The sequence below is a fragment of the Hemibagrus wyckioides genome, linkage group LG03 (genome assembly GCF_019097595.1).
Source record: "Hemibagrus wyckioides isolate EC202008001 linkage group LG03, SWU_Hwy_1.0, whole genome shotgun sequence".
NCBI lineage: Eukaryota > Metazoa > Chordata > Actinopteri > Siluriformes > Bagridae > Hemibagrus > Hemibagrus wyckioides.
In genome coordinates, this window is record NC_080712.1 from 18,285,086 (window position 1) to 18,308,857 (window position 23,772).

The 23,772-nt window shown below is 37.2% G+C and overlaps 2 protein-coding genes across 2 annotated transcripts; one reads left to right on the forward strand and one right to left on the reverse strand.

Annotated features, from left to right (window-relative positions):
* The first annotated feature begins 13,587 nt into the window (after positions 1-13,587).
* Positions 13,588-18,474, forward strand: gdf10a (growth differentiation factor 10a). The gene is made up of 3 exons (XM_058378844.1): positions 13,588-14,069; positions 14,674-15,575; positions 16,004-18,474. The coding sequence occupies exons 1-3, from the start codon at positions 13,841-13,843 to the stop codon at positions 16,193-16,195; spliced, it is 1,323 nt and encodes a 440-aa protein (XP_058234827.1). The 5' UTR covers positions 13,588-13,840; the 3' UTR covers positions 16,196-18,474.
* Positions 18,475-18,524: 50 nt separating this feature from the next.
* prdm8 (PR domain containing 8) lies at positions 18,525-22,833 on the reverse strand. The gene is made up of 4 exons (XM_058378837.1): positions 22,690-22,833; positions 22,030-22,249; positions 21,669-21,900; positions 18,525-21,512 (listed from the first exon to the last, which is right to left on the reverse strand). The coding sequence occupies exons 1-4, from the start codon at positions 22,830-22,832 to the stop codon at positions 20,440-20,442; spliced, it is 1,668 nt and encodes a 555-aa protein (XP_058234820.1). The 5' UTR covers position 22,833; the 3' UTR covers positions 18,525-20,439.
* Between the last annotated feature and the right edge of the window lie 939 nt (positions 22,834-23,772).

Below are 23,772 nucleotides of genomic sequence, written 5' to 3' on the forward strand. Positions count from 1 at the left end.
AATAGTCACTATAGCTTTTGTAGAAAGGCCAACTATTAAAGCTGAAATGCTGAGACAATATCTCACATTTACAAAAACTCAACACTGCTTTTGATTTCTCACATGTGCATTCCATTAGCACATCTTTTTCCAGAACACTGGAATGCTGTTCCTTTAGCAGTAAAACTGATCCTGTCTTCATCACCCTGGCCACATCTGAGCTGATCCAGTCAGGAGCCTGTAAGCTGGGCTCAGAGCACACATATACACAACTGCCCCTGTGCCAGAGCGGGTGATTCTGTGATGGGGAATGACTTTCTGACCTGTTCACATGGCTAATAAAACATTCATAGGGAGAGAGGAATTCCAGTGTATAGTTTTCCCCTGTCTGTGATGTTTGGAATCCTGCGGTGACCCCATAGAGAGCACCATTCTGTCCGCAAACAAAGGCCTGCTGTTCCCTTCCATATCATCATGGACTAGAGCAACACCACCAAATGCTTGCTGCTAAGCCAATCAAATATTTTTCTTCCTTCATAAAAATTATCTCAATAAATAGTGTTTCTCTGCATTCCTCTCTCCTTTATGTTCTCTGTTTTTGCTATTGTACCACAGATCCTGCAGGTGGCCAAAGGTTTTTTAAGGTCTCTGGTGTTAATGAAGGGTGAAAAACTGAGCACAAATTGGCTTCTTTCCTTGCAATTATCCACATTGTCCAGTTGCCTTGTCTTGGTTGTGTAGAAAAATGTGCTTACAGCCTTTCAGCAGTGCTTGTTTCTTTAATGACTTTCTACCTCTGTTGACATGGACAAGAGACTATCAAAGCAATAAACCCACAATAAATACCTCAACAGCTTGTGAAAAAAGATTTTGGTCGGGACGACATTAAAAATAGACATATACTCAAACAAAATTTATTCCAGACAGTCACACTTGAGATATGCTATAGGCTGCTATCTAGAGTATATATTATTAATCCAATCATAGCCACTTAACAAACAATAAGACTTGAATAAACCTAAACAAACTATCTGCATTTTTTAAAGACAGAGCATAAGATGTACTCTGGCATTAAAGTGTGATCAAAGTGAACATCTCTGACATAAGAAATTTAGCTCATCATGCTTTTTTAAAATCAATCTTTACATTTTTATGCAGTTGGAACAATTCTTATTGTTGTAGTAAGGAAATTCAATTGTGTTTGATACAGCAGGTGTGGTTCCCATTGCCTTTGTCACAGTATTTTAAATAAACACAAAAGATTTAATTTTATTAACTGCCCTATCTGTTTCCCCTCCCCCACTCATAAACAAAATGTTCATAGAGTGAGCAGAGGGCAGTGTGATATCTGCCCCAGTGGGGTTCTGTTAGTGCTTTTTGTAGTTTGTATTTTTGACCTCTACATGCAATAATAAATCTGCTGGTTACTCAAAAGAGGAAATGACTTTTTAAAGGGAAATTAAAATGGTGTTGTCAAATGTGATGACTGTAGGTTTGTTGCAAGATATGACTGATATATTATAGATTTCTAAAACAAATAACATTCTTTTACTGTATATAGTGGAGCTCAGTCACATAAGTCACATGGATAAGCTGTTGATTGTGTTATACTTATCAAACATAAGCTGCCTGTTTATTCTTAATCCCACTTGACACAATCATTTATTCTGGGAAATAAACAGTTTCACTATATGCCCAATGGATGCCTGTCAACATTTCTATTACCAAAGATTTAGGACTGTTTTTTTCCCCCTTTTTTTTCATTATTATTATTATTATTAGAATTTAAGGATTCACAGAACAATTTTTGATTACCCAAGGCAGCTGGTCATTTTCAGTAGATTTGCATCTTAACATTTCTTGGCAATGACAAAAGAAAGCGTTTCTCAACCACTCAAAAATATAAATGACTTGATTTTGAGGGTAACATAATCCCCTTGGAGCCACTTCTTGACAGTTGGTTTTCATGGTCCCCAACTGCAGAGCTCCAACCCTACCCCCTACTTAGCACTCAAGAAAAGTTAGCCTTGAGGTTCTGTTCACCAGTATGCTTTTGTAGATAGAAAAATTCAACAAGGCAACTTTCAAAGACACAGTCGTGGTGTTGTATATACAATCACACAGTTATTTTCATTAACATATATAACTGTGAGCTGCTGTTTCCCGAAAATGTCCCAGGGGTCCCTGACCTTCACCTTCACAAGGAACCCTAGGAGGAGCACTGAGCAGGAAATTACACACACAAGACTGGAAGCTAAATCGTTAAACTGTTATGGTGTTGCTGAAGCTTTGAATGGTGAAAATCTTTTTCTTTTTTCTTTGCAATGATAAAGAAATGAAAGCCTTTTAGAATCGACTGTGCTCATTTTAAGCAAATTTACCCCAAAACAAGTAAGAAAATAAAGGATCATAAAAACACATTACGAAAAGACAATTTTGAATTATTGTAATGTAAAACTGAACTTGTAGCCAACATTTTTATTGGAAATATATTAGGAATTGTACATTTTTATATGTATAAAACAGACAGATCTTTTAATTTTAAATAAGAAATAAAGTTGTTTAAAAATCAACTCAAATATCGCTATGTAATTATAACTAAAAAAAAAAAAATAGAAAAGGGGAATCTCTGAATCTTCTTTAGCCAGCTTTAAGCATTGTTTTCTGGTGACCCCTGAAACTATTATTACCCTCATAAAACATACTGCAATTTGAGAACATTCTAGAAGGTCAGCACTTTCACCAACCCCATGTGATTTTTTTTTTTTTTTTATCCCTTTTCATGTGGAGCACTGGGTCGCAGCCTCTCTGGCGCTGGTTCCCAGATCCATTTGGGAATATGGAATATCAAGTGTGACTGAACTGTTAACTTTGCCATTACGCTGCAATTTAGCAGAAAAGCCCTGGATTTCAGGCTCATTGATACTATCTTGAAACTACACAGATTAGTAATGTGCAGATTACTATTATTGCTGGGTTTGAAGTCTGCACCCTTATTTGTTTCTCACCACAAAAAAATGGAATTTGTTTGCTTTTAGCTATAAGTTGTTTCATTATGTTCCTTTAAACAAATTAACACTCCGTTCCTATCTGCTTTGTTATAAATAAATAAGATTCTTGAGGGTCTACAGAGCCATGACATCAGTTTGATGTAGTCTTAGGACACCTAATCAAGCAGCTTTTCAGATTGAAAGCAACCTTGCTGTCTGTAAGAACCATCTGTGGTGTTAAAAATCATAAAAGTCAGATGCCTGGATATGTGCTTTATGTGTATAATAATAAAAAATGCATACATTTTAACACAGGCATAAATAACAAATGTGAGAATGGTAAAATGGTCACAGGTCTTACCTACTGTATATCCCCAGATCCCCACGGTAGCATTAATCAGATTTTTCTTCCACAACAGCAGCCTATATTTTACAGACTTAATGAATCTGAAAACCCATAGGTAAAATTATCCATTCTCTACCTCTTTGTGATCTAGAAAGTCTTGGCACATGTTTCAAACAGTGCTACTTTTGGAACAGACAGGTAAAGGCAAGTGTTAAATGTGTCTAGACATTTGAGGTTAAAATAATTAGTGAGCTTGTCATAGTGAACACTGCATGCAGCATTAGATCAGAAATCATTTGTGTTATATAGCCTAGAGATGCTTTTTTTGACTGGTGGAAGGTTAAATGAAGCACAGCAAAGTGTTTTTTAATTGATATGTTTATTAAAGACTGGGAATCTATATAAACGTGAAGTTAACCTCTGATTATGTTATAAAGAGGATTTCTTATAATGTGGCATACTTTGCTGTTGGGATGTTTCATAAATCACTGGAAATGTGTAGCATGAGTCACCGTTTTGAGGAAATAATCTGCTTATATTAAACGAAAACTGCATGCAATTCTAAACATAATTCAACTTATCCACATTTTGTTATTCTGGAAGAAAACGCACAGCTTGGCATTGCAGACATGCATGCAACAGCTAGACCTCAGTCATGCTTGTGTATTATGTGGTTGGAGGTTTTTGTGAGAATGCAGCTTATCATGGTTTCATTTTGAGGAAAAGGCAGATGTATGTACTAGCCAATCTAGCATCTGGATGTGTTTTTCTCTGAGTAGGAAAAGAAAGGCATGGAGAAATCAGAGACTTTTGTCAGGCTTCATACAAGCTGGAGGACATTTGTATGCTAGGCTTCATTCTATTAGTCTGATGCTACTGTAGTCCAGTGAAAAGGGATCCAGTATGTATGTGAATTGTGGGAAAAAGTATGTTTGTTAAAAGGCAACCATTTACTGTGCATTAACAAAAGTGGATGACTTTATCTTCCAATCCAAGTACAAGTCAGGTCTGACGAAAGGTATTAAATTCAGTAGATAAGTTGGCTAACTGGAAGCAAACGTTTCCAGCTGTCATCCAAACTGGCATTTTTATACTTCTTTAGAAATCTCATTAAAAAAAAGGGCCTAGCAACAATTTTTATTGACTTATACAGCTCTCCAACACATAACTGACGGTTATATGAGTTAAGAGAGCCGGATCCATCGACTCACCATCGGTGTGAAAACCTGACTGAGTTTAATTAGAGCAAGCCAATGTTCCCAATAACCAATCACTGATCATCTGTATTCCCAGTGACCAATCACTGAGTATGATTGCTTTCAATAACCAATCACTGATGAAAATTTTTCTCATTGTTTGTCCCATCCACTTACACTATATTGCCAAAAGTATTTGCTCACCTGCCTTGAATCGCATATGAACTTAAGTGACATCCCATTCCTAATCCATAGGGGTCAATATGACGTCGGTCCACCCTTTGCAGCTATAACAGCTTCAACTCTTCTGGGAAGGCTGTCCATGTGTTTATGGGAATTTTTGACCATTCTTCCAGAAGCGCATTTGTGAGGTCACACACTGATGTTGGACGAGAAGGCCTGGCTCTCAGTCTCCGCTCTAATTCATCCCAAAGGTGTTCTATCGGGTTGAGGTCAGGACTCTGTGCAGGCCAGTCAAGTTCATCCACACCAGACTCTGTCATCCATGTCTTTATGGACTTTGCTTTGTGCACTGATGCACAGTCATGTTGGAAGAGGAAGGGGCCAGCTCCAAACTGTTCCCACAAAGTTGGGAGCATGAAGTTGTCCAAAATGTCTTAGTATGCTGAAGCATTCAGAGTTCCTTTCACTGGAACTAAGGGGCCAAGCCCAGCTCCTGAAAAACAACCCCACACCATAATCCCCCCTCCACCAAACTTTACACTTGGCACAATGCAGTCAGACAAGTATCGTTCTCCTGGCAACCGCCAAACCCAGACTCGTCCATCAGATTGCCAGATGGAGAAGCGCGATTCGTCACTCCAGAGAACGCGTCTCCACTGCTCTAGAGTCCAGTGGCGGCGTGCTTTACACCACTGCATCCGACACTTTGCATTGCACTTGGTGATGTATGGCTTGGATGCAGCTGCTCGGCCATGGAAACCCATTCCATGAAGCTCTCTGCGCACTGTTCTTGAGCTAATCTGAAGGCCACATGAAGTTTGGAGGTCTGTAGCGATTGACTCTGCAGAAAGTTGGCGACCTCTTCGCACTATACGCCTCAGCATCCGCTGACCCCGCTCCGTCAGTTTACGTGACCTACCACTTCGTGGCTGAGTTGCTGTCGTTCCCAAACACTTCCACGTTCTTATAATACAGCTGACAGTTGACTGTGGAATATTTAGGAGCGAGGAAATTTCACGACTGGATTTGTTGCACAGGTGGCATCCTATCACAGTTCCACGCTGGAATTCACTGAGCTCCTGAGAGCGACCCATTCTTTCACAAATGTTTGTAAAAACAGTCTGCATGCCTAGGTGCTTGATTTTATACACCTGTGGCCATGGAAGTGATTGGAACACCTGATTCTGATTATTTGGATGGGTGAGCAAATACTTTTGGCAATATAGTGTATTTTGTTCTTCAGTGTAAACTGTCATCTTGGCTACATTCATAAGAACTAAAAGTGAATTATTCTGTGTTCTGTATAATTAATCTTTAACAATTTCCTTCATGTCTATTTCCCAGATACTCACTATAACATTTTTTCTGTATTTTTGATAGAAAGTAAAGGATTTATATTTGTATGTATATAGCTTGACTCTACTTTTATTATGTAATAAGAGATTATTTATTTTTCTGACAAAACTCTCTTCTCTTCTCTTCTCTTCTCTTCTCTTCTCTTCTCTTCTCTTCTCTTCTCTTCTCTTCTCTTCTCTTCTCTTCTCTTCTCTTCTCTTCATGTTGATGTTCATCAATTCAAAATAAGGGATGTTGTGACAAAGCAATTTTAGATAAATCATGAAATTCCCTGAGACAACATAACAAACAAATTTTGAAAGGAACCATACTTAGAAAAGAACTCATCTTCTCCTTGGCTGTCTCTGATATCATCTGGTGACATCTAGTGAATTTTGGTGCATGTATTAGCTATTTTCCCCCTAAAAACCCTATACTGTATAACCTGTAGAACATTTACAGGCAAAGTAGTACTGAATACATTCCTAACTGCAAAATTTAAGACCCACAAGACAGTGAATTTATAGCCTTTGCTCACTTGGTTGTTCAACTTCAAGGGACTAGTTAGCTTGCCTCGCTTAGTAAGCAGTACAGCCGTCAATTTTGCTTAACTTCAATAGCATTTTAACTGCAGAGCTGGTTTAGCACTACTATACAGCAGCTTGTGATATGCTTTTATGATGTGTGTTGCCCTTTGAAGCAGCTGCATGCAGTGAGAAGTACCACTGTGGTCACACAAGTAGTTTATTACATTCAGGGTCTATATTTTACTGCTCGCTACAATGGCATGCTAGTGGTTTCTAAATTGTTCTTGGTTTCAAATTGTTCATGAAGATGAAATGACCAAACACAGTAGACAAACAGACAGAGAGCGAAGCAGATATATGTCGAGGTGGGTATTCAGCAGCTGTTCTCTTGTCTGCATCTTGTCTGAGTTAACAATGAATTGAATTCTACCAAATCCTTAAAAAAGCCTACACAGCGTTCAAAGGTAAAAAGGCTCATGACTTGTCAAACAGCTGAGAATGCAGTGTTGATTTAGGAAGTCTGAGTTTGCTCATGCAGGCATATGACATAAACATGATTAGGTTTCAGTGTTGAGATAATGCAATCAAGATAACACTATAAGGAGTCACAAAGAAACTAAAGTGCAAAAGGAAGGTTAATGCTTTATTCCACAAAAAAAACACCATTAGAATTAATTTAGTTAATATATTATAAACATTACAAACCATTAAAAATATTTATATATATACTTCCAGCCCTATTGCAGCAGGAGGTTTTCAACATTCCAAAGTATTACCCGATACTGAGCATAGTGAAAATCCTGCAGAATTAACAAGGTTTATATGACTGGATAAAGTTCAGGTTCTGAATCCTGGTCCTGGATTACTCTGTCCTGCACATTTTAGCATTTCCCTTGCTTCCAGAACACCAGGTTACATTAAATTATAAAGCTAATGAACTAAGTAACAGCCTTTTCTGAAGTTGAACTGGATGTATTAAAGCAAGGAAAACACCAAAATATGCAGGACAGGGGAACTCCAGGACAAGGTTGGGAACATAATATTAAAACACCTTTCATTCATCTTCAGTAAGCAGGAGCCCAAGCTCAGAATTGAACCTGGAGGATTTTTAATTGCTTCCTGCCACATCCCAAAGTAGCAAAGTAGTTTTATATTAATATGACGGGCAATGCAGACATTTGAACATTTGGTATAGAAATTACATTTAAATGAACATGACACCCTTATCCTTCATAACGATTGTGTTGTGCTCCATATGCCACATCATTTGTAGTCTTAAATGTTTTTTTTGTTGTTGTTGTTGTTGTTGTTCCTATGTGATGCCACAGAAAAGCATTCAAAGGATGGCAGGAGATTGTGATTTTGAATCATGATGATGCCCCCACCAACCATGGTGGACTCTGGTTAAGAGGAATGACAAACTGTTTCTACCCTGTCAATCACAGTGACACTAGCTAATCGCAGGTGAGTTCATGCAGGCAAAATAAGACAGATAGCGCTGTCCTCCAAAAGTGTTACATTGCCTTGTGATGCAGCATGAGCAGCAGTGTGAAAAGACGTGGTTGACTGGCCTCATGTTTGTCAGAGGAAGCATGAGTAAGCACGTGTTAGCCTTCATCCTCTTCTAATTGATGGGAATTGGCAGCTGTCCAAATTAGCAAAAAATAGGTCAGATAGTATACAAAGTAGTTTGCTGTATCTAATACTACATTTATAATTAGTAAGATTTTTGTACAAAGTCTTCTGTGTCATACCCAAAACTTTAAAACTGTTTTACGTTCTTACCTAAATTGGCTTGTAAAAAGACCTCCCATTTTCACACCATGACAAAGACATAATAATAGACATAATAATAATAAACACAGATATTTCAGTTAAAGGGCTTCCCCTAAACCAGTCTTCTTAAACATTAGTACTACGCAACAAACTCAATTCTTAACAGAAAATCATTCAAAGCTCAAAATGGAAAGCATGCACCATTAATAAACATTTTTATGAAAAACGCCTACCTACCTAAAATAATGACATGATCTTGTGAAAGGAACAATATTCACTCTCACATTGTTTATTCATTATTTATTTAATCAGTCTGTAAAACTGCAAGTGCTTATTTCAATGTGAAATGACAGTGAGAGTAAAAATGTGTGTAGTCATCTGCTCAACAATGAGTAGCACTTCTTGAATACTCATTCAGCCTAAAGGTAATTAAAACTATTTAATAATATTACAAGAAATACCTGAGAAATCTTTTAAACCATTTAAACATATATCCTCAAACATTTTTCTTTCTAAGAATATAACCAGTTGTGTTTGAACATTAACTACAATGGTCTTTTGTCCTGCCAAGTGGAGCCTAGGGGTCAGTGCTGAGACAGCTTAACTGTCATTTACCTTATTCACCATGTCAACCTGTCACAGAGTCATTATCATCACCATCCTGAACTCCAGCCTGATGCTCTTTCTATAGTCACACACACCCTTCCATTATCAAACGCCATGTTCAATGATGCACACTATAAAATTTATAGATATTTTGTAATATTTATACTTTTAATCTACCAACATGCCAGTGAAATACTTGGCTGACAGATGAGCAGAGGAGACTTGTGGTAGCTAAGGAATAAACAACCTCATGGTGTGGCTTCTTTCATGAAGATATTCAGTGTGTACAAAGCATGGTTTGTTCTTAGGCTGGATTCAACACAGGGGAAGGAGGGGTCGGTATTGAAGGATAGCTAATTCTGATTGACAGAGAGCCAAAGATCAAAGACAGGCTGTTGCAGGAAGTTCAGCGATCACAGTAGTAAGGGGTGAAATCATGTTAGCTACAAAGCAGCAGCAGTTGGTCCTTGCAGCTCGGACAGCACGAGACTTTCATTACCTCTGGACCACGACAAAGGGTCGCTCTACATCTTCTTACACAGCCAAGTGATCTCATCCTCTTTACTGGGCCAAAGGCCTGGACTGGACAGACAGAAGGGAAACGGACATGTCAGTCTTGCTCTCCGCAGGACCATGGGCACATCACTAACATGTAGTCATCATTTGGATTGAAATTCTATCTCTCTGTGCTATGCCCAAACTCATCTGTTTTATATTTTTTATGGAGGGAAAAATCAGAAAAACATGGTGTTGCATTACAGGCTTAACAAACCAAACCACTTCACATGCTATCTCTATCTATCTATCTATCTATCTATCTATCTATCTATCTATCTATCTATCTATCTATCTATCTATCTATCTATCTATCTATCTAGTGGACATGTAGTTCTTTAGTCATAAAATATGTCAGAGAATGGTCTTTTCTTAACGGTTGCATTTTCATTCAACATTAAACAAGCAGTCTATTGTAAATAATCTGAGCTATTACATATGTGCAAGCATTTTTGTAACATTCAGTATACCTGTGGTCTTATAAAAAAAAAACCAGCCTGCCAGAAAAGGTTTGTCAACATATTTTCATACGACTTGCCTAGTTATGCAATTCAGATTTTTACAGGGCAATAACTTTAGGTATATTTATTTCAGAAATTTACTGCTGAACAGAATTTAACTGACCTCAGAGTCACTTTCAAATGCTTTCAATCTGCCCTTCATGGTGAGAAGAGGCTATAGAGTTGCAAGAGCATATTAGTGAATACTGAAATGTGAAATGTCCTGCTGATTGCATAATGGTGTGCGAGCCTGAGTATTTTGAGTTTGCCTAAAATGATTGATGAACAGTCGGCAGAATAGAGAACTGCAGGGCTAATTGGGTTTGCCTCACATAGCTATAGAGCCAACAAAATAGAAAGGGCAAAGACAAACAGAAGCAGCAGCAAGTAATTTACCTTCTCACTTACGGAAATGTCTGCTGACAGTTACAGATGGCTGTTTAATATATGTTTGGACCAGTGCCATGGATACTGTGCAGAATGTAAGCGAAGGTTGTGGTCTTTTTTCTTTTCTCATAGATATATTTCACAGTAAACCAAAAAGAATGAGCATTTCAAATTGAACGTAAAATGCATGCTTAATGATATTGTTTGCTGAGCAGTTAAGATTGATTTGCCACATAGCAAATGAGTAAACATTTCATGAAATCCCCAATGTTGTAAGTCAAAAGAAAATCAGTACAATGGTGCTTATTTCTCATAATAGCATTTATTATTTTAACCCTGTAAAAGATATAACTCTAGCACAAATATTTCATTATCATAAATAAGAAGTAAATAGATTTCATCTGTTTCACTGCATCTAGACCACTGACAGATTTGCTTCTTTTGCACAAAATGCTTTAAAAAAAAATTCCAGTGAGTAGATAGGAGGGCCGTGTCTAAATAGAAATAATAGCATAGTTTATGGACCACTAGCTGTTTGGTAATAAAAGAGAAGCTTATTAAGGCCATACCTAAGGATTTTTACTGAGTGTCCTCTCTGCCAAATACTTCTGCTTCTATTATGGATTTTACCCATAATTATTACACTATTTCAGAAAAACAAAAAGTAAATAAACACTGCATGCCATAGCAGAGCCACACTTTCATAGGTGCCACAGAGACACCACTAATCGGTGACACTCAAAAGTCAAAGATATTCTATGACCCAGAATTAATTTGGATTCCTTCACCCCTGCATTCGCGTTTCTTTGTGTTAAAACGAGTATTCTCTGTTCTGAAGCTTAACCTACCCATAATGCTCATTGCTCTTGCATGGTATGCAGTTGACAAAAGGAAGTTGGGAGGAGGAACGCTGAAGAAGAGTGAGTTGTTTTCTGATTCACTCAGCAACAGTGTCCTAGTGGACGGAGGCTCAGAACATTTTAATGCAGACATAAGACACATTTAAGGGCGAAGAGAAAGGGAATCTCCGGTGGGGTCCCTAAAGGGTCAGAGGAGGTGTTTAAGGGTGCTGTGCTGCTGTTGAGACCAAGCTTGTTACAGCCTCTCCACTGGAGCCCAGAGCTTTCACAGAACCGCATTGTTGGAACAGCACCACAGAGACGCCAATGAAAAAGTAAATAAATAAATAACCAGAGGTTACTGGGGCATACCCCTGGTGGATTTCATGGGACTGAAAAGTGTCAATAAAATCAAACAAAGGAGAAGCCAAGTAGTTTTTTTAAAGCTAAAACTATAAACATGTTTTACTGTTATAATGACACACATTGAGAGTATATACAGTCTACCAAAAAAATGCAAATAAATTAAAATGAGGTTCGTTGAATGTTTTGCTCTCTGCAGTGAACACAAGCTATGAAAAATGATGGGAACAAGATTGTGTCTAACAATTCAAACATGATGGAAGCAATACTGGAGGTGTTGATGTGGTTATAATGTGAAAATAAACTTTTACTGTATTTAGAATTTTTAGACTGTCAGCCAAACTGACGACATATAAAATATGACTTCATCTACACCATGATGGAGATGTATTTACATGCTTACTGTAATTGGCCGAAGTTCAAATGAAACATAAAGACTGAAACAGTTCTGTATTGCCAAACATATGCTAACAAACTCAAAAGTACGTAAAAAAGTTAAATGAAAAAATATATATATCTGTTGTAAATCACCCAGTAAATCACTTTAGTTCATGAAAGACAACACTCTTTATAATGAGTTAGTGCAGTTTGTTTTGGGCAATAGTTCAGATTTCCATGATTTACAGATTTACCCTAATTCACTGACAAACAAAGCTACAACTGCATTGATTAGTAATTGATTAGTGCAGTTGCTTGATTACAGAAAATTGATGCTGCTCGGATTTAAAACGGCAAATGATATTCAGTAAGAAAATTTAGTTGTTTCAATTGATGTGCAATATGCCTGACATTTACAACCTAATTTAAACAAGCTAACGTGACCTACTGTATTCTGAGTATTACTTGTCAGACCTGAAGGAATAGACCTTACACATGTCCACAAAAAATATTAATAAAACAAAGTTAAATAAATAAATAAACTGCCTGTCAGTTGTAAAGACACAAATTTCATAATTTCAGATGTATTTTGTAGACACTCAGGAATAAAATAAAAACAAAAGAATTTGATAAAACTCTTTTATACTCTTATTTAAATTATGACAAGAAGAAAAATGACAACACTGGATCTCTAAGTTTTCATGACTGTTAGTGGATAATGGCAAAACTTCAGATGGATGAATACATTTTACAACTTGCGATTTGCTGCAAATCCACCTGTTTCATTACCTTCAAACCTGTGTTCAGTGCAATCAGATTTTATTTACATATTTACAGGGTTCACATTTTAGTATTTTTGTGCTAGATAACTGGATGTCCGACATAATGGTCAACAAATGCATTTTATTTCTTCTCCTAGTTTCACAAATGTGGCGGCTTGCATGATTGTGAATAATAATAATAATAATAATAATAATAATATTAATAATAATAATAATAATAATAATAGCAATTATTATTATTGTTGTTGTTGTTGTACTTATTATTATTTTTTAATTATTATTATTATTGTTGTTGTTGTTGTTGTGGGTTATTTATAATCTCTGACACTATTGTCAAACCACACCACTTACTCATATCACTGTTGGCAATAATATCATAAAGTAATTTACTAATTATCATTATGTGAATGGAAAACTAAGTGATAGTTCATTTGCAAAACATTTAAAATATCTATGTAACTCATGCAAACACGTAGGTACTGTAAAGAATCAACCACATGAGTGAAAATTGTATGGTTTCCTGAGACATATGTGTCTTTACAACAGAATCTAACTGAACACCTTTATACTACAATTGTGGTTCTATTATCAGCTGCATGGGGTGAAAAGGCAGAGTGTCTTGTAATGATCAATAAAAAATAATATGGCAGCTTCCCTGTAAACTCTGCGGTAGGTAGTCTGTTATTTGTTAGGTCTCGTGTGGCTCGTGCTTTTTTTTTTATATTATCCATACTATACTATGCTTCCTATACTATCCACAGTAGTAAGTAGTATAGCAGTATTGAGTGCTGTCAGGTCTGTGTGCTTCTCCCTGCTTTCTGTTGGCTCCTTAGCGCGTGCGTCAGCCTCCAGAGCAGCATATGTTCTGAGCCACGTTTTAGTGGCGCTCATAAGAAACAAGCGCACATTCAACAGGTTAACCGAGACCCAGCGGATACTCTCCTTTATTCAGCACGTCACTAAAGGAAAACAAAAAAAAAAACTAAAGCAGATACCTGTCATTCGTGAAGGTGGTCCCCGGATTCATGATCTGATTTTTTTTTTACTTTGTATTTTTGGTTCTTAGAAAGCTTGTCTGTCTGGAGCGCCTTTTTAATCATGGCGTTTAAATGCACCGTTTTGGCGCACCTGCTACTCTTTTCGATCATATGTGTGCTTGGCCATGAAGTGTCAGACTTTGTGTTGGATGTGCCGCTTGATGAAGTCAGTGACAGCACGGAAACGGACAGAGTTTCACAGCATATGTTCAAACTCTACGAGAAATACAGCAGAGAGTCGAACTGGCCAAAAAACACAAATACTGTGAGAAGTTTTAAAGCCAAGCCTGGTGAGTTGGGAAGCATTTTTTCTTCCATATGCATTCTACTGAGTGTGAATTTCACTTAGGGAAGGAAAGAAATTAAACTTGCTCTTTAAATCTAGTTTCACCGTTGTCAAGACCATTCAGTCTTCTGTGCATGTGTTTAGTAAGAGTTTATTCTCTGTGGCTATTTAAGCATAAAGTAACTGTATATTGTATACATAAATGTCCTTCTGCATTCTCTTAACATTATGTGTAGGCACCAAAGAGATTTTCACGGAACTGACCAACCCCTTACCAATAAACTGCAACCATGTGCTTAGTATATATACCAAAAATGAACCAAGAAGCATAAAAAGCTATACAGGAGCTTTATCTATATACTCAAGGCAGCAGATGTTAACATTGTTTCAGTCTGCAAAAGCGTTTTATCAGAATGTTTTATTGATATCACGTTACTAGATTCTAGGCAGGCTTATAAGGAAGCTTAAATAATCATATCCACATGGTTCCAGCTGCTCCAGGAGTAATGTATCACCTCATTTTGTCCTTCCTTAGAACAAAAAGCCTGCTGTTGAAGTCAGTTTTACAATGCATATATAACTAACAGTTGTTCTCTGTTTCCTTGCAGAAAGCTTGGAACAACGCGTTTTGTATCACCTAAATCTAACGTTGCTTCAAGATTCTGAGACCGTTCTCACCTCCACGCTTCATTTCTTTTTTGACAAACGGCCACGTCAGAGGTCCTGGTTCTGCAAGCGCTTTCGCAGTCCTTCCTGTCGCATCCAGAACCATCACTTCTTGCCTTCATTTCATCTTTTATTCCGAAGTTATTCCTCTGATTCACCTTCGGGCTCATTGCTTGGGAACATCACTTTTTACCCACACAGTAGAGGGATATGGCAAATAAAAGATGTGTCTCAAATCATAAAGGAAGTGAGACTCAGGGAGCAGGCTGTGATAACGCTGGAGTTTGACTATGGCAAAAAATATCAGAGGTATCAGGAGCATTTGTCAACCTTCAAAATGCCATACATGCTAGTGTATGCCAATGACCAAGCCATTTCAGAGCCTAACAGTGTGGCCATGAGCTTACAGAGGTATGACCCCTTCCCTGCAGATGAGAAGACCACTCCGTCTTCAAACACTTCACCTGATATGCGGGTTAAAAGAGACTTGTATTTTCCTGATCCTATGCAGAACAATGAGCTCCCTGAAGTGGAGTATAACAGCTTCAAGGAGCATGATAAGTGGGAAAGCACTTATCTATCACTGAAGCCAAAGCCTTCTAAAAAGGAGCCGAGAAAGAAAGACCAGGGGCATGGTGATGGACTGAACAAGTTACAGGTTCTCAGCTTTGATGAGAAAACCATGAAGAAAGCACGGAGGAGACAGTGGAGAGAACCTCGTGTCTGTTCCAGGAGGTACCTCAAAGTGGATTTTGCAGATATTGGCTGGAGTGAATGGATCTTGTCCCCTAAATCCTTTGACGCCTACTACTGTGCAGGAACGTGTGAATTTCCCATACCTAAGGTGACCATCTTATACTTATGGGTGTACTATGCATTTATATAGTGGTTATAGTGGATATAGTGGAGTGGATTATTTGGCCATATTGAAATATTTAAAAATGCCTTAGAATGACTTTTCTAGCCAGACTTTAAACAAAGAATTCCAGAAAGCATTCAGTTCCAGCATTAGTGAAGCACACAAGCATTAAGTGTAATTGCATTCACATAATTTGAACTTTAATGGGGTTTTTAGAGGGACTATTTTCTTGATTTCCTTTTTTTCCCACTACTTTAAACAGTCAATTGTGAGGTTTTTAGGGGTGGTTTGAAATGTTGAGATTGTGTCCTCTCAAACGCTAAACAAAAATACAGAGAGAAGAATGTGTTTGAAGTTATTTTCCTACATTTTTTACATTATTCAATCTGGGGTTTTTTTCTTCTCTATTTTAGGTTGTTCGTCCATCCAACCATGCAACCATTCAGAGTATAGTGAAGACGGTTGGTATCATTCCAGGCATCCCGGAGCCCTGCTGTGTACCTGAGAAAATGAACCCTCTCAGTGTCCTCTTCCTAGATGAAGCCAAAAACATTGTATTAAAGAACTACCCCGACATGTCAGTGGAGACCTGCTCCTGTCGATAGACTCAGTGGTCAGTGGGATAACCACATATATAGAAACACGGTCATGTGTTGTGGTTACAACACCAAAACAAAATGTGAAGAGGCATATTGTCTGTAGTTGCCACATACTGTACAGTACCCACTGCAAAGCTATAATGTTATAAGGTCTTTACATGCTCATTCAATCCTGATTTACAGTTTTCTCTATAATGAGGATTTTTTTTATATATCTATAATGCTGAACATTGTCTCTAAGCAAAAAAAAAGTGTAAATTTATCAAGAGATTGGTTCGATAGTTATTGCATTGCTGCTTTATGTACGAAATAGAGTTATTATTTTTGATGATAAACAGTAAAGATTTTGTCAAAACACTATGTAGAGATATCCAGGTGGAAGCAGAGATTATTTAAATTATGCTTGGTTTAAAATGTTCATAGTAGGAAACAGTCTAGCACTTCTATTGTGCAACCAGACCAAGCACCAGGTAGTCTCAGTGCTTGGCATTTAAGTTACTTTAAATAGTGTATAAACATGTACTGCCTTCTGAACTGAGTTTTTGTTTTCACAATATGTATCGTATAACATCAGCAGACACTCCACAGCTGGAGATTCAGTTTTAAAACTAATAATGAGGCTTTGAAACCAGGCTTTGGTTTCAAGACTGTTAAGCAATGAGCTAACAATAAGCCACTCATATTTAAAAGTTTTCCTTGGAATATTTCCAAGTGGTTGTGTGTCAGAAGTAGACTACTCACCAAGGTCACCAATGTGTTAAATCATCCTCAGACAGCTTGTGTTACTTTTAGAGATGTAATCAGGAGTTCAGAGACGCTGAAGGGGATTACGATTATGAATGGGAGTGTATTATCTACTACATAACAGTATTTAATAATTGACCTAAGTGTGAAATATTTGGGGTAAATGTGTTTGTATACAAAATTTACAATGTAAGGTCAATGTTTCAATATGATATGTGTTAGAAAATGTATTTTTGTACATGTATTTGTTTTTAAATTATGAACTGAAATTATTAGTTATATGTATAGTGATTATATAGAATTTAAAAAGAAAATCCAAACTAATTGTAAGAGTCTTGATTTTGTAACAGCATATCGATGTTTTAAAAGCAGGTTCTACTGAAAGGCTTTTGTTGTAAAGATCTCTGAATAACATGTGAAGCGGGTGAACATTGATTGGGCTCTGAAAGCAGCTTTCTCCACTTCAACATCAAAGAAGAGGATAGATGAGTCTTCACTTTGCCTAGTCGTCATTTCAAACCCACTTCAAGAGCCACCGGGCCTTTGAGAGCAGGATGTTAACATTTTTCTCACAACAAATGATGTCACTCTTTTCAAACACACTCAAGACATTGTCATCCACAGCAGACCAGAAATGCTAATGATTTATTTGAACATTAACCAGCTAGTCTGTGCTATGACTTTTAAAAAAATGTTAGATGAATTAGTTTTTTCCCCTTGTCAGTAGTTGTGGTTGATTTGTTTTCCCAAAATTATTCAATATGTGGTAATATTTATATAATGTCTCTGATTCTTATGAATGCATTTTCCAGATTTATGACTTATTTGTTAGCAAGTTTAAGATGCATTGCTCTCTAAATGCAGGCAAATAATTTTGGAAACATTTTGTATGATATATGCAATACAAATAATAACTGTCAGAAGACGGTGAATGAATTCATTTAATGAATATGATTTTATTATTCATAAGTTCATATAGTTGGGTTAGAAATTAGGATGTCAATAGCTTATTTTATGAAATCAAACATTTGTTAAAATGAATTGCATATATTGTTTTGTGCTTTGAGTGTTCAAATTTCTTAATCTAATCATATTCCTACTCCCAGCAACCACTATCTTTTAAAACACTTAAAATCCGTGGCAAAATTCGAAATGATCCTCAAGAGGGAATCCCCAGTTTCAGGTTCTGCTGGGAAGTACTAGGTAGTTGTGAAGGCAGGTATTTAGATTTTCAAATAAGGACAAGTCAGTGAGGACTGTTCCTGTAAGTACAAGTGTTACATATGAATGGACATTTTGAATACAGCTGAAACAAATCGTTCCTCATCTTATTAGCATCTAATGCAGCTCGATCACTAATTATGACAGTATTATGCTGGAATTATTCTCATAAATTGACCACAGGCAGCATTGAGAACTTTGCAGAGGATGACTACAGAGTTTGACTTTCTCATAAGCTCTCTCTCTCTCTAGACTCTTCAAAATGTAGTAGAGAGAGCCCTCCACAGGATTACCAGTGTATGTGTGTTTGAGGTCATAATATTATTATTCTTAACTTATTCATGATATAACTTAAAATAAAAACATGCACTAACTGATAAATCGACTTTTATTCAAGAAAATATTATAGTAGTATTTCCCCCCCATACATTTACACACAAACTCACACAAATATTAATTCCTTTGACACTGAGCGCAAGTAGGCAACACCCTACTTAGCATAAGGAAGCATGAATTTGTAAGCCGTATATAACTGACTTAAGTCTTTGAATAACTCAAAAGATCATTTCTTGTTTATCTTCTGGTCCATTTCCCCAGTTTCCAATAATTTTTGAGAATGCATACTGCTTCATCTAATATCTAATAATCATCAAAAGAGAAAAAGAAAAGCAATATCAGTTCATTTTTGAGAAACATCAACCACCGAGACGAGATTTATTTCCAACACATCAGTGTCAGTAGAATGATATTAGCCTATATTTAGAGTATGTTAAAATACTATAATGATTACAAATTTTATTTCCTAAATCCCATGTGATCACTTCAGTGTGTATCCCCCTGGAACATGAAGAATACAATATCATAGGAAATAGATGAGCACAATTTGTGAACATCTACAATTTTGTTCTTCCTGCAATGGTCTCCAAAATATATACCCTTTCCAATCACAGTTCAGTTAAATTACAGTGGCTAATGTTAGTGTCTTTTCATGTCGACCATGAGATATGACAAAAGTTATATGATAAGCCATAATCATTAAAAAATAAAACCCTACTTTATTGTTTTAAACCTTCAATAAAGAAGAAGCATGAACCAAAGGAACATTTCTTAAGTAAATGAATTCTAGGTAAGCTCAGTACTATTATTATTATTATTATTATTATTATTATTATTATTATTATAGTGCATAATCTATTAAAATGCATTATGTATACTAATCTAACATCTATCCATAAGCAATGATCTAGCTTTTTTACTTTGACAGCCTTTTCTTAACAATTCACTTAAAATATCGTATAATCCTTATAGGATTAATCCAATAAGTACTGAACAACTACAATTAATTATTTTTAATGACAATTAAAAATAAAAGCCAAGCCAAACATGTTGCAGGTTGCAGTCTTTAAACTAGAACCTTTACTGATATTATGCATCACCAAATATATAAAGGCTATACCATTTTTCCCAATAAATTTGCAGATAAATACATATTTTTGTCCTTTGTGGTGACTTTAAAATAATGAATAACTGAACATGCCCTATAGCCTAGATAAGAAAGAAATTAGTACTTTAACTGTAGTGCAAGAAATAAAAACAAAACAAAACAACAACAACAACAACAACTAAATAAGCCCTACTCATGGATTAGTCCGGCTGCTAGCAATTTAAAGTTAGTGAAATGTCTATTCGTAGAGCTATATTTTCAAACCTGAGCTTTGTAAGGCACTTCCGGCTGTAACTCAATATTAATCACAACCATAGTGACATTAATATTATGTTTTTTGCTTTCTCATTTCAATCACCCAGATACACTGGATAGAAAAACTGATAGAAAACTTAGGTCATGAGATGCTGACTGAAAATTCTGTGGAGTTCTGCGGACATCTTGTGGAGATTAGTGGCACACACAGAAAGTCATTAATGAACACAGAATTTTCACCACAGGGGAAAAATAACACGTCGGTAAATAATTACATTAGTCTGATGATTTTTAATTTGTATCCCATTTAATTATTAATTAATTAATTAATTACCTAGCACTTCATGTTAATCAGGGGTCTAAATGATATATTAAAATGTTACTGTAAGCTATTTTGGTCTTAGTTGGTCTTATGTTAGATTATGAGCTGCTTCAACTTTGACATTACTGTTTTTAGGTCTCATTGTGTCATTTGGCTTGTTGACATTCATGAACAGCTACTTGTCCTAGTCATTAATCTCTATTATGTCTCTATCATTTTTGCTTGACCTGATAGTATGAAATACACTTGTTTTTAGTCCCTCGTTCAGTTGTGTGAAGTCATGTGACGCGAGAGATGATGACGTTCGCGGAAGTATTCATGACAGATCGGGCAGGTGAGTTTCTCCTCTCGTCTCCTCCGACCCTGAGCCTCGGCGGCGAACTCTTTCTTGTGGTGCGAGCGCATGTGAAACACTAAGTCCGAAGTCATCCGGAATGAGAGGTTGCACTTAGCGCACCAGTTCTGCACCGTCACGGCCATAGAGCTGAGAGTAGGAGGAAGAAGACTGAGAGAAGAGGTGGGCTGTAAAGGACCACTGATGTTCCGGCACCACACATCCGGTGCGTAATGAAAGGAGCCGGGAGCGCTAATGGGAGCCGGAGAGACTGTTTGTGTGTTGTGCAGGTCGCCTTGAAACAAATGAGACGACAGCATACTTCTATATCCCAAAGCTGTCTGTTCTGAAACATCATCCGAAAGGCCAAGTGGTCTCTGATGCTGCTGGTCCTCAGTGATGCTGAGCTTGTTGGGTTTGCAGAAAGCGCTCTTTTGCTCCGCATGCGCACTCCAAAGCAAAAAGGCGCTGGAGTTGGACTGAAGGCCCAAAGCAGCCTCTCTGTCCAGTTGTAAAGTCGAAACCGATGGGTTTTCCCGTGTTATATCCTCTGTCTTGGTCGGCTGTTCCGATTTCGCTTTCTTGGTCTCCACAAACGCACTGCTTTTGGCGCTTTTTGACTTTGGAGAAGTTGGAGAACTGGAGACTTTCATGGTCGGTTCCGTAAAATCATGTTCATTGGGATAGTATTTGTGGACGTGTGCCATGTTGTTATGATTGGCCATGTTTTTTTTCTCCAACAAAACAGGTTTTTTGCATTTCGGACTCAAAGCTTCGTCGTGCCTTCTTTTCCGATCCTCTGACGAGCCCGACTTTTTATGTTCTATGTCCCTTGCGATGTTGTGAAAGTCAGTGACACTGCGCTGTCGCCGTGTTTCAGCGTTTTTCTCTTCGCTGTCTCCTCGCAATGTGTCCACTTTAACTTGCGCGCATAAAAAGCGACAGTGAGCTAGAAAAGGGTTTTCGTGCTTGAACGCCAGTCCGCACTTCCCACACGAGTAACCTGTGTAAAAGATACATTAACATCATTACACCCATATGCATTCCAATGCATGCGCAACTTGTCACAAGTGTTACAGCCAGCAATAAATGTTTGTGAATAGGCGCACGCTAATGTGGGTCGACATTCGTGACCCATAACAATGTGAGCAGTCCTCACCATCTGTCAGGGCCTTGGTTTTAATGTCGCTAAAGCCCAAAAGATGAGACAGTTCTTCGTCGTACCAGACGAGCAGTTCCTCCCCTTGGCTAATATCTCGGACAGTGCGGAAATACAGCTGACCGCCCTTCAGATAGGCCTCAGTGTTCTGCTCTTCTGCGTCCATTGCAGCCTGCACCAACCTGAGCCAGGGAACCACTAACGGAGAACTCTTTAATGCATCCGGATCTACCTGTTGATAAATGTAACACACTATGTATATACAATACATTTCATTGCACATGTCTTGTGTAGCCTAATAATCCGCTTAATACCATAACAGTATTTCCGCAAAATGAATGATGCTGTATAATGCACTCACTCTAAACACGTAGGCTTTTCCTCCTCTGTCAAACGACTTCAAGGCGATGAACGCTATTGTGTCATAAAAAGTGTTATGAAGCACACAAGGACCGAAAGACACTCCTGCTGGTATGTCCTGTGTAACCTGGACACTGGTGAAGAAATCAGGGACATGATGGTGGAGAAATTTGCTGTCGTTGGTCCATAAAGAGCGCGGCATTAGACTATGTTCCATGATCCTGAAAAAGACATGATGGTCATTAATCTACACATATCTGATATTAATTACAAATGCCTTGTATTATTTTTGTGTGGCCTATTTCACTGATCAATTATTCATTACACCAATTAAAAAAAGAATTAAAAAAAAGAATTATTTATACATTCACATTAATATACGCAATTTACAGAGTCTAATAAATCAATGGCATGTCTGTAACGTATTTTTTAACAAACCTAAAATTTCCTGTTTCATCTAATTCCCTGACTTCTACAGCTTCACACCGCCAGCAAATGTGTAAAAAAAATCGAGTATATACAGTATATTTATAGCACTAAATATTTTGTACCAAAATTATATTGCTTGGAATACAAATTAAATATGTAGTCTAATCTTTACCAAATATCGTTTACCAGTATTTATAAATCAAACAGAAATTATAGTCAGAGTTTAACTTACAGAGAGATCGCAGGATGCTCCACAGCTCTTGGTTTAGCAGAGGAGCACAGAGGAGAGAAGTGTGTGTGTGTGTGTGTGTGCAGTGTGTGATGAGGCTCAAGTGTGTGTCCGATCTGCTGCAGCTCTTCTGTGCGCCTCTGCATTTTTACGTCGCGCTCATTAGACAAGGGGGAGGCGAGTGGCAGGCTGGCCACTGAGCTCACACATCACAAATAAGCAATTATCTCTGAGAAATTAGGAGATCCGAGACACACTAATATCAGACACTGCTGCTAGAATGCATGTGAAAATTATACAGTTCCTTAAAATGGTTTACATTTTTCCAAATCTTCATAAATAAATAAGTGGACATATCTATTAGTATAAATCTAGCTAACGCCATAATAGTACATATGATATATATATATGTGTGTGTGTGTATATATATATATATATATATATATATATGTGTGTGTGTGTGTGTGTGTGTATATATATATATATATATATATATATATATATATACACACACACAGACACACACACATATATATCATATGCACTATTATGGCGTTAGCTAGATTTATACTAGCTTTATATTATACTATAACCCCAAACTTTCCAATCTGCGATAATGATGTAGCGGGATTTTAATAGCCATTATTATTATTATTATTATTATTATTATTATTATTATTATTATTATTATTATAAGTAGTAGAGGTGTTAAGCAACTTACAAAAGGAGGAGAGGGAAGGGGAAAAAATCGTGTTTGTGTGTGTGTGTGTGTGTGTGTGTGTACACCTTCAGGGACAAAAAAAAAAAACAATAGCAGCAACAACAGCAAAACTATTGTAGACAAGGGGCTATTACTAGAGAATAGTAAGACAAACGTGTGTGTATGTGTGTGTGCGCGGTGGATGGCGACACAAAATCAATATACTTTTATTTCTTTATACTTTATGTTGGTTGTTTGAGGCTGAAATTTAAACAACAAAAACAATAACAACAATAAGCTGCACGCACACACACACACACACACACACACACACACACACACAGGGATATCAGATTTACTGCGAACAGCGCGGCATCCTGTCTTAT

Coding starts and splice junctions, on each gene's coding strand:
- gdf10a (XM_058378844.1), top strand. CDS start 13,841: ATGGCGTTTAAATGCACCGTTTTGGCGCACCTGCTACTCTTTTCGATC. Junction 14,070..14,673: donor AAGTTTTAAAGCCAAGCCTG/GTGAGTTGGGAA, acceptor GTTTCCTTGCAG/AAAGCTTGGAACAACGCGTT. Junction 15,576..16,003: donor GTGAATTTCCCATACCTAAG/GTGACCATCTTA, acceptor TCTCTATTTTAG/GTTGTTCGTCCATCCAACCA.
- prdm8 (XM_058378837.1), bottom strand. CDS start 22,832: ATGCAGAGGCGCACAGAAGAGCTGCAGCAGATCGGACACACACTTGAG. Junction 22,250..22,689: donor GAGCATCCTGCGATCTCTCT/GTAAGTTAAACT, acceptor TGTCTTTTTCAG/GATCATGGAACATAGTCTAA. Junction 21,513..21,668: donor AACCAAGGCCCTGACAGATG/GTGAGGACTGCT, acceptor TCTTTTACACAG/GTTACTCGTGTGGGAAGTGC.